We start from the raw sequence: 11,608 nt of genomic DNA, 5'->3' as shown, positions 1-11,608 counted from the left end.
TTTATTATTTTTATGTTGCAATCTCTACAATAACTATTATACATTCCCTATATATAAAATATATAAATTGACTAACCAATAAATTAAGCCTCTTATTATTAACATAAACTAAAGCATGTGGGAAAACACTGTAGCTTTCTTCACAAAACAATATAGATTGCTACAGTGTCTCCTCTCATTGGTCTTTTTTTCTTGAACACATGGTTTTTTTTTCTCTTTTGTTAATTTTTTTTATTTTGTTTTTCTACGAGGTTAGCATAATTTGCGAGTTTGTCAAGGTAACTTAGGTTCTTGAATTACTCTAGTTTATAGGTTTGTTGGGGTTTCTTTATTTATTATTTTTAATTGAATTGATTTTTTTCTAGTCTATTTTTTTTTTATATAGTTAAAAAAATAGTTTTAGAATGAAAATTTTATTATTAAACTTTATAAAGCAACAAAATTAAAAGATATTGAGAAACCATTATTCATCTAATTAACTCAAATTAATTCATTCATCGTGTTTAATAATATAATTAAAATATTGTTTACTATTCATAATATTTTTTTATATATTTAAAAAAATTAATTCCATGCGCAATGAAGAGGGGTACAATGCCTAGTCGCAACTAAAAGTAATCAATGACCAGACAACAAGGCTCGATTTCGCTATCACTTTAATTGATTCTTGCAAGACGACAAGCTCTATGAGAATATTCACCAACCCCTTTCAGTCTTAGCGATGGTGAAATTCAAAAGAGAAACTGGTGCGATTTTGTTAAAACACTGTCGGGACAGATTTCTATAAAGAAGTAATATCAACAACGTAAATTCAAGCTTGCATCTCCATATAATCCTACCTTTTAAGATGTAATCCAGAGAGTTGGCAGAAAAAAACTGGGCAAGTCCACGAAACAATCAATGACAAGGCAAAATTAGATAGCATGATCAAAATGTGAATTAATCTTTTCAATGATTATGATAAGATCAGACTAAAGTCATGCTCAAGTGGTTGGTGGGGTGTGTAAGTTGGTCAAGAGGCATTTCATTGGGAAGGAAATTCGTCCTTCCACCTTCTTTTATGATGGAAAATGTTAGAATCAGGAGGATCCACACCACAGTGATTATTGCTGGAACTTCAATCCATCCTTACGTGCCAATAATGGCATTCTTCTTCTTCTTCTTCTTCTTCTTTCGGAAATCAAATGTCCTAGCGAAATTAAATTAAACAAGGTAAAATATACTTGATTAGATCATAATACAAAATAGTATATAAACCCATAAGAAAATCATTAATAATCCAATCTTCCCGAGTGGATTGCTAGATAAATTAAAATTTGTTAACCAGTTTGCTGAAGAGTCGAACTCTCAAAAAAAAAAAAAAAAAAAAAAGCTGAAACCAGACATTCTTCTTGAAACAGGCTTTTTATATATCATCATATGCAATGCATCTGCGCTGCACTCTTTATAACTCACAGTGCTGCATTTAAGTTCAAAAGAAAAATTATAACTCTACAGCAAAAGCAGCATATGTCACTGTCCAAGCCACAGCCATAGAACGTTTTAAACTTATTTTTTTTCTTTTTTGTCGAGCTGAGATGGATGATTGTGAAAGAAGACCGAGCCACACATACAACGAGTTTCAACTTTCAACAGGATCATATGTACCGTGCTGAAGGATTTCGTCAACATCTAAATATGACAGACGGCAAGATTACATTTCCTTCGAACGTTGCTATTTCTCCCCTCTGTTTCTCACTGGGGCCTGAGGGTTACACTGATAGGTTGAATGCAACAATTAGGACTCCTTACAGGCCTCGTTTGTTGTCATCTGCATCTGAATATTCGAGTCATTTTCAATCTGGTTACCTTGATCATGCGCACAGATAGAGAACGCCAATTTCTTGGTACTGGGTTTAGCCTGTGTTTGTCATGTTACGTGGTGTGGTGTGTTCTGGTCTGGTCTGGTCTGTGTATTGTAAAAGTGTTTTGTTAATCAATACCCAAAATAGTTTTGTGTGGGTTTCTATTGAAAACTCATTTTTAAAAACCTTGTTTAAGAAAAAAACTATAATTTATAGCTTTTATTTTATTTTATTTTTTCAAACTACAATTGTATAAACTACCGGTCTTAAACTTCATGTAATATAAGTTTTTTTTTCAAAGCTTTTTAGTGCAGGATTTCCAGTAAACAACAGAGAAAAAACTGAGTGCAAGATTTAGGGGTGGTTTGGAATTGTATTCCAAATAATATTTCTAAAAAAAATATTTTTTTATTTAAAATTATTTTTTTATTTATTTTTGAATTAAAAAAACTTAAAAATAACAATTATAACACTGTCCAACCTCCCTTAAACTCAATAATTCACGAAAGCAAAGACCTTTGAGGTAAGTTTCTTTGGGACAATAAATACTCGAAAGGAGCACAAGGCCTCCATCAAATGCAAAGACCCTAGTTCTCTGCCAACCCAGCATCATTTTGGTGCCCCAACAAAAACCTAAAAATGTAAGATTTGCATAAATATCCACCTACATGGACTGCCACGCATGCAAACAGATGTTTTCTAGCGTTTTCCGGTGAAAATTCGGACGTCAACTTCGAAGGTACAGTCCTGGTTTGACCGCACTTGTCTTTACTGCATATCTCCCGTGTCTTTTCCTCTTATCATTCTCAATGTGGGAGACGAAAACAATACAAGGAACCCAAAGGGCTTTGCGGGAAGCATGGCCCAAGAAGAAGCTTCCCCTTGTCTACAAAATACACTGAAGCAACGGAAATTTTGTTGTTTTTGTGTGGAGGGGAAGATGGGAGGACATGCTTTGCCCAATCTTGTAGGAAATGTTTTTTTTTTTTTTTAAAAAAAAAACATGATTTGGACATGCCAGGGATGGATGAAGGCTTTGATTTTATGATTGGGGGGGGGGGGGGGGGTGACACAACTTAATTCCTCGCATGAGGTTCCAAAGTGGATGCCCACATAGCATGAAGTACAGAATTCCTACGAGGTTATCAATATCCATTGACGAACAGATGGTGAGCTCTTTGATCTTATGACTGACCCTGCACACAAATATCTTCATGAAAAAAAAAAAAAAACAAAAGGGGAAAATAAATAAAAACAAGTCAAAGTTTGATCAGTCCACCTTATGTGGCTCACGTTTCCTTTATGCTAGCTAGCTGGTTTGCCCGTGTTTAGATCTAGCAAAGGTTATGTAAAATAAATTTTAATTTTATTGAGTTATAACAATTAAAGTTTTGTTGACAGATACTTTGACAAATATTGAGCACATTTAATTTTGTTCCATTAGGCACTGGATTGCAGGGGAAATATTTTTTTTTTTAATTTAATCCCTCTGGGTTGTTGGATTTTTTTTCTTTAGAAATTGAATTACCGTTTTATTTTGGTTGTCTAGATATAGAAATCTTGTAATGTTAAGGAAAAAGTTTTGGTATCTTGTTAATGTTTAATTTGTCAAAACATGTTTATAACAATTAAGGTTTTAAAAACCAATTTGGATGTTAAAACAAATATGGAGGACTGTAGTTAACGGTTAGGGTAAGATTGGTTGGCGCATGCATTGAATGCGTTAGAAAGTGAGTGAGGTTGTAACACTCTGGTAGTGTGTACGATCTTTTCTAGTGGCAAAAAAAGGTTTTTTCAGTAGCTGTAGATGTGGTGCGTTATGATCTTTCATATGAGGCAACATGTGCAGACCAAATCATTATAGTTTATCGTCAATGTTGTTTTCTTTCTTCTTTCCTTAGTTTTCTTTCATTTATTTGGAATTTGAGTTGTCTTATCAAAAATTATGATCTATCCTTTGATTTTATTATTATTTTAAATTTGATCAATAGTTTTTTTATTATCAAATTTTTATGGGTCCTTTTGTAATATTTAATTTTTTTTTTAGTTTCACCATTTAATAAAAAATTGAAAGTTGTCCTCTTATTTTATTTTTTAAATTTAATTCTTATTTTTTGTTTTGGATCTTTTATGAAATTATTATTTTTTTAATTTCATCATTCAATAAAAAAAAATATAAGTTGTCCTCTCATTTGTTTTTATTTTAAATTTGATTGTTATTCTTTTGATCGTTATTTTTTTTTTAGATTCTTTTGTAAAGTTAATTTTTTGTTCATTTTTATATGCCAATGAAGACACTATTACCAGTAATATTTCAATATCATCCATCATGTTGATCCTATATTTTCAGTCTTTTTATTGACTATCCTGTCAATCTATAGTTGCTTATAAAAGACCTCACCTCCAAATCTAATAAGCAAAACCCAAATTCTCTCGTCAATGACAAAAATATTAATAGATTTTACTTAAAAAACATTTAACAAAGTTATATGTGTATAATATTATATTTTAAATATTTATATTATATGTGTAGTTACATTTTATAGAACAAGCTATATATATATATATATGAATATATGATATAATAGTTATATTTAATATTTTATATATATTAGATAAAATTCAGAAAAATATTAATAGAGAACACTATTCAACCCGTTAAATTGGTGTGAACAGGAAAAGAAAGCAGCGGACGCAGGGAAAGGAAAGATCGAAGGGTAGGGATGCGCTTCTAGTTATTGTTTCAATGGCTGCTCCATTTGTGGTGGTGGCTGAGACGTGGTGGTGTTGTCCTGTGTGATGAGCTGGAGCTTTTCAGGCTGGGTGGTGTGGTGACCAGGCTTGGCTGGTCGGCGGCGTGCATAGATGATCAACCCTTCATGAAGTCAAAGTTACACATGGTATTTATTATTTTCTTACCCAATTTTTTTTAAAAAATCTCTGTTAATTTTTATTTGTTGGGGCTATAAACAAGATGAATGATGTGAAATGATTCTGTATGCAACACTTAAAATACACAAGCTACATGCTACGTAATTTGAATAATAATAAATAAATAAAAAATATCAATGACTCTATTTTAAAGAGCATAGATGGCAGGCATCATGTTATTTTAAATAGCTATTTTAAACACAATTCACGTTTTCATTGAAAGAACTATTACCTATTTGTTGATAAAAAGATGCAGTGTCATTGACAATTATAATTATTGTAATTCATGAAAAAAAAAAAAAAAACTCTTGTCATCATGCTGGTCTTGGTGTAAAGGCCAAGTTATAATTATCGATTAAAAAAATGGGGGGCCTGAGATATGTATAACTTTTATTTATTTATTTATTTATAGAAAGAACTTGTTCAAAAGAGTTGATGTAATTGTTGTGTCTAGATGAAAAGAATGCTAACAATACAGCATTTTTTTAATTTTATTTTGTCCTTAAAATAATATAAGATATACCCGTAATTCTAGCCACAACAAAATGAAATTAACAACATTAGTTTGAGCCACGATTTGTTATTATAATGTCTACAAAACCACCGCTTTCTTTGCAGAGAAGCCAGTGGATGTGAGTGCTGCTTCTTCTACACCTTTCCGCAATCCCAAGCAAATTTGGACCCAAAAAAATAAATATCCAAAGCGGCTAAATAGGGGCGATGATGCCAAACAGGCCCAAATTAATCAAGGCTTACCTTGTATGTTACTAACTGGGGGGTGTTCGTTCACTTCATTGGGCCAAGTTTTAACCTATAATTATATTTATTTAATTTTTAATATTTTATATTTTATAAATTTCATTTTATAATTTATAACGGTCAACGCTTCACTTTATAACAAACAGGGACAAAACGGTCAATAAAAAAAGGGCGGGTAGGATCCAAATTCGAAGAGAGTAAAAAGTGACTCGGATGGCATATTCTCAGTATCCTAGCGTCTAGTGCTTGTATGTGAAATTAGCATTCCTCGCGTTCGTCCTAATCCAAAGAAATTCTGCCACGTGCCACGCCCACAACAATGTGTTATTTTTAGAGGGGCTGGCACGTTCTTCAACACTAAGATTACGTTATTTGTTGCCCCTATTGATTTATTTATTAATCAATAATTCACTTCTATTTGTATAGTTTAATAATTTTCCTTATAAATCTCTTTTTACATGCCCTTTTTCGTGGAAAAAGGAAAATCACTTATGTCATTTTTTTTTATAAATTTTTATACGTGTGATAATATCATATTTAACTCTTAAATTAGGAGTAATATGATATATCGGGATAGTTGAATCCAAATCATTAATTTTGAAATAAAAAATTTGGATTTTATTTATATAAATAAAGCTACCCACTAATTAAATGAAGTGAAATTCTAATTATTAAAATTCAAATCAATGATCTGGATGTTGGTATTCCTATCTTAAAAAGGAGTCTAATCCAATAATATTTTTTTAAAAAAAACTTGGTCATCTCATCAAAATATTAATATTGGTTTGAAAGTAGGATAAAAGTTGTGTTTTAAAGTTTATTTTATTAAAAAATATATCAAAATAATATATATTTTTTTATTTTTTAAAATTTATTTTTGATATCAACATATCAAAATAATATAATACATTTAAAATATTAGTTTTAAATAAAAAAAATTCACACTAGAGCTTATAATTTAACACCACCAAATTATCCAGTGGCTAATAATCAAGGCTATTTACCATATTAGATTAGAGAATATTTATGTGGGATTATTTAATCTAGAATAAGTTTTTTTTTCAGTGGAGTGGTTGATAGTTTTTTAAAGTATTTTTTATTTAAAAATATATTAAAATAATATATATTTTTTATTTTTTAATATTAACACTTCAAAAATAAAAAAATAAAAAAAAATAATTTAAAATAAAAGAATTAAATTTTTTTAATACTTTTTAAAAATACTTTTAATACATAAAATTAAAGATTGTTAAAGGATGTGAACCTTTTGGCATAAAACAATGACGGTGTCTTTGGGAAAAGTAAGGGCAATATTGACAAACCAGGAGAAAAAGTGATGCAATGATGAAGGGGTTAAAAAGTAAAGTTGATCGGCGAGAGAGGGAACACACGCTAAAATGTCCAAAACAAATATAATAATAAAGGATTATATAACTAAAGAGTAAAAATGAAGAAGTCTATTATTTAAAGAAAACAAAAACCAAAACAGCTTCGACTTTCTTTATCTGCAAATAAACACAACAGCCACGAGTTCTTCATCAACACAAAAGCTCTCTCCTTCTCTTGGCACACGGTTAGGTTTCTTTATACTTGATTTTCATATCTTGTATAGGAATTTCCTATTCTCTTTCTTGAATTATGCTCTTGGTTTTGGTTTCTCTTTTCTTTCTTGTGAACTGGTGGGTTATCGATGTTGACGAAGATGATGGTTCACCCGTTTTCTTTCTTTTTTATTCAAGTATTGGATGGTTGTTGTTTAGGTCAAGACTTGGGTTTTTTTTTAATATCTTTTGTTGTTTAATTATGAGTTGTTGATTTTTATTTAGGTTGGGGGTTTCTTTTGGGATAATTCTTCTTGTTTAATAGTATGTCATGGATCATCGTGATCATCTAGTTTTTCTTAAAAGGTTGTAAGTTTGGATTATGGATTGAAGCTTATGCTCTCATGGACCTTAAATTTTGAAGAATTATATATATATTAGTTGCTATGTTGTTTCTAGGGTAATCGGTTTTTTAGAGGAAAAAAGAATGGAGAAAGCAATTTTGTTTACTTATTTTGTGTGCTGTTTTCAGCAGGAATGGCAAAGAGTTATTTCAAGCAAGAGCATGATCTTGGTAAATACTCTGAATCTTGTTGTATTTTTATGTTTTGATCATGTCAAATTGATGAAAAATGTTGATTTTTTTCTTCTTTGTGTTTTGTTTTCTTCAGAGAAGAGGAGGGCAGAGGCTGCTAGGATCAGGGAGAAGTACCCAGATAGGATTCCGGTGAGAGTCCAATGACAATATCCTCTCTCAATTGTTTATTGTTAATTCCCATGTGTGAACTCTTTTGCATTAGAACAGTGAATGCCTTGCTTGGGACTGTTAATGTGCTTAGAAGAGTGCCTGATGTTGCTTAATGCAATTACTATACCTGCCATTTTGTAACCTGGTGTCTTATATCAAAGTTGTATATATGGTCAAAAGTTGAGTATACAGTGGTGCATTTCTTTCTGCCTGGAAAGTCTAACACCTATGTATTTGCTAAATGTATTTTAAAATATCTTTCAGGGTTTTGACAGTCAAACACCTATAAATATAATGAGGGCCTTGAACTGTAGTCTTTATCCAAATGATCTAGCAGCAAACAGCTTCTGCTTTTATATGGATTTAGGTTGTGCGACAGGTTAATTCTGTTTGCAATTATCATCCATGGCAAAGTCTGATGGGGCATTATTTACAATGATTGGTTGGAAGGTTTTAAAAATGAGCAAACCCAGTAGACTATGAATGTATGGTGCATTGGGAACAAGTAAAGTAATGGATCTGCTGCATGCTCTTGATGCTTTTCTTTTCTGTGGGTTGTATTGAAAAATGCCTTATACTAATGATCTTACCTTTTCCCACTGTGTACATAATTTTACCAGTCTCTTGGAATGAGATTATTTTTGGCTACAGGATACAGCAATTAAAATGTGTCTCTTGCTTCAGAAAACATATCACGATTTAATCTCTGATGTTACTTTGTAGTTGCTGTCTATGATTGCATGAGTTGAGTGTGTGTTTAAAGAATCTTATACGTATTTTGCATTTTCAAGCTAACATGTTTCTAATTGTGCTTGTTTGTTTTTAAGGTGATTGTGGAGAAGGCAGAAAGAAGTGATATACCAAACATAGACAAGAAAAAGTAAGTAGAGTGGATAACTTTCTGATTCTATTCACTTCTCACCTTTGCCACCTCTCACATTTAGGGGAATCCAACACAAACAGTTTCTAGTTTCAACCACACATACATTCCTGCAGGTGGCACACGCAAAGCTGAAATATGACTTGATGGTCATAACCTCAGAGAACCCAAGGACGATTGTAAAACTGATAATGTAAAATTTTACTTGTGTGAAAGTGGAACACCATATAACCTATGGTTTCTGTCTTCATGATACTTTGCTCTCATGAACATTAAATTTCTCTGGCTAGCGGTTTCTAGAAGTTTCTTCTTTGCATTTCATGATTGTCAGAATACACAAGTGGTGTCTCCGTAAATTTTTTCTCCTGCTTCTGACCCTTCTTGCCCATTTTCGCTGTAAAGACCGTACCTGATTGCCTAAACATCACCGATCCGAGCCTACCATTCAGCACCCAACCACCTCTCTAGTTTTTATTTTGCTTCTTTTTAAATTTGTTATACTACTGTGGAATGACTTATCTTTCTGTCTTTTAATTATGGCCATCTTCTAAATGGTTTAGCCCTAGAAAATATATATGTTATTTATTACCTGGATTATGATAAGCTGCTATGCTTGATGATATTGAGTTTCCCCCGCTATATTCTGAACCTGAAAATTGCAGGTACCTTGTTCCGGCTGACCTGACTGTGGGGCAGTTTGTCTATGTCATCCGCAAAAGGATCAAGTTGAGCGCAGAAAAGGCAATCTTTATATTTGTGGATAATGTCCTCCCACCAACAGGTTAACTCATGCACATATGTTGTCTTTCTCATTTAGATGTTGTGATTGGCATTTTGATTGGTAAAGGTGCATGGAATTGTCATCTGTTTTGTTGTCTATAGGTGCTATCATGTCTTCCATATATGAAGAGAAAAAGGATGAAGATGGGTTTCTCTATGTTACCTACAGCGGAGAGAACACTTTCGGAACTCAGATTCCACTGTAGCCATCTGTGGTTGCCTCGTTTCTTTCCTGGTTTCACCAAATTTGATTTCATGACTATTGTCTACACCGCCTTGTGTCAATAGTTCTTTATTCTGCCTAAATATACATATATTTCCAGTCATGTATATAAGCTTGACAAATCCTTTCAATCTTAAATCATCTTTAATACTTCTTCACTGGATGCCTTTAAATCTCATGATTTCTATTTCAGCTTTTATCTTGAAAATAAGGAGTATTAATCCAACTGAAATGTGAAAATGAGGTCAAGTCGCTGACTCCAGAAGACGGTGAATATATTGAGGCCTTAGTGATAGTCCGGTGCGGGGTCATTCTGGAGGGATGGCCATTTGGTAGTTAGAAAACTCTCAGGTATCATTGTAGTGGCCATAGCATCAGGGATGTTGCCATTGCACATTATTGCGGATGTAACAATGCAGTACCGGGCTTCTGTCGTGGAGGAGTTTTTGCCCTGTTCAAAATTAGTAGACTTTGCAACCCGGAACCACTGCTAAATGAATGAATCTGTGAAGGGATTAATTGAAAAATAAAATACACGGTTGCCGGGATCAAACCCTGGTCGCTAGCGTGAGAGGCCCGGGTCGCTAATCACTATGTTACAACGACCTTGACGCGCGAAAATGAACTAGTCCTGCGCTAAACTAGAGGATTTAGTCAAAACCGGCCAAGGACTTCCAAGGAATTAATCTAATAATTGAACGACTTAATCTAAAAATTTAAATTATAAGGTGAAGTTCTATAAAATAGTCTTGTTATATCCATTAACATGATAGTTGATAGTGTTTTGAAATTAAAAACTACATTCTAACCAAATTGGCAATTTAATTTTAGTTAGAAGAGAAATGGATTCTAACCAAATTTTGATCGTTGGACCGATTATAGTTTTTCTAGGAGATTTTAGAGGCCCTTTCTCCTACAAGGTTCAATTTTTATAGTCAACTTAGGTTGGTAAGGCTCCCAAATTATCTCCAAAAAGCACTATCCAGGTTTTGCCATACTTTTCTAATTATTTTAGAATTCTTTTTACTATTTAATTAAGAACTCTTTCATTATTTTTTCAATTTTGTTTAGGATATTTTTCTAGTATAGAAGCAATTTCATATTAAGTATTGATTAGGGAAAATATTGAGCAATAAAAAATTAAATTATGGTTTTTGTGGTTAAGCCCTTTTCGACAAAATTATGTCTTTTTTTGTGCATGCTATCTTTTTCGTGTTGTTTTTGTTTTTGTCGGTTGGTATTAGAATCCAATGATTCCTAGTGATTAATATTTTGTGATGGAATAACCATGGATGGAAGTATGTTTTCCTTGTAAAGAGATGTTCAAGAACTAAGGATAGAAAATATATAAAAATAAATTACATAATTGACTCGATAATTAGTAGAGATAACAACCCTAGTGGATTATAAGGAGAGTGGTCATGAATCCACGGATAACTTTGAAACCTTGTTTTAGAGGCGAGAACAACAGAGTTAGCCTTTGGTCTGGATGAGTATTTTGGAGATTTAGGGTTTTGGATAATACTCTCTGAGTTCACAAGAACTTTGCAGGTAGAGAAGTTTATTGATTGGTTTAATGAGGTAAAATAAGGAGTGGTTTTTGGTGATCCTGTTTATAATAAGATAAATGTGAATTGATATTCTCCACCAATTTGTGATGTTTATTTTGATGATAATGGTACCATAAAAATTGACAGTAATGGGGAGCGATAATGTCATTAATGATGTCCAAATTGATAAGTTAAATGTTAAATCAAAAGAGAACATGGAAGGTGCCTAACAAATTTTTTTTTTTGTTGATTTAGGCTATGTTGATTTTTTTAATTATAAATTTTCTATTATCACATCAGTAGACTTGTTCAAGGATTAAATGGATACAACACATGTTAATGAATGACTAAT

At 32.2% G+C, this 11,608-nt stretch overlaps 1 protein-coding gene across 2 annotated transcripts; it reads left to right on the top strand.

Moving 5' to 3' along the window:
- The first annotated feature begins 6,957 nt into the window (after positions 1-6,957).
- Positions 6,958-9,864, top strand: LOC127905709 (autophagy-related protein 8f). Of its 2 annotated transcripts, none has more exons than XM_052455553.1 (6): positions 6,958-7,107; positions 7,611-7,649; positions 7,747-7,802; positions 8,651-8,703; positions 9,366-9,484; positions 9,586-9,864. In XM_052455553.1, the coding sequence occupies exons 2-6, from the start codon at positions 7,613-7,615 to the stop codon at positions 9,687-9,689; spliced, it is 369 nt and encodes a 122-aa protein (XP_052311513.1). In that variant the 5' UTR covers positions 6,958-7,107; positions 7,611-7,612; the 3' UTR covers positions 9,690-9,864. The 2 variants fall into 2 exon arrangements, with proteins under 2 accessions (XP_052311513.1, XP_052311514.1); XM_052455554.1 differs by having other exon boundaries at positions 7,608-7,649.
- Positions 9,865-11,608: the final 1,744 nt, after the last annotated feature.

This window comes from Populus trichocarpa, chromosome 8 (genome assembly GCF_000002775.5).
Source record: "Populus trichocarpa isolate Nisqually-1 chromosome 8, P.trichocarpa_v4.1, whole genome shotgun sequence".
NCBI classification, from domain to species: Eukaryota; Viridiplantae; Streptophyta; class Magnoliopsida; order Malpighiales; family Salicaceae; genus Populus; species Populus trichocarpa.
Note: the sequence above shows the minus strand (reverse complement) of the source record. Positions and strands in the feature narration are given on the sequence as shown.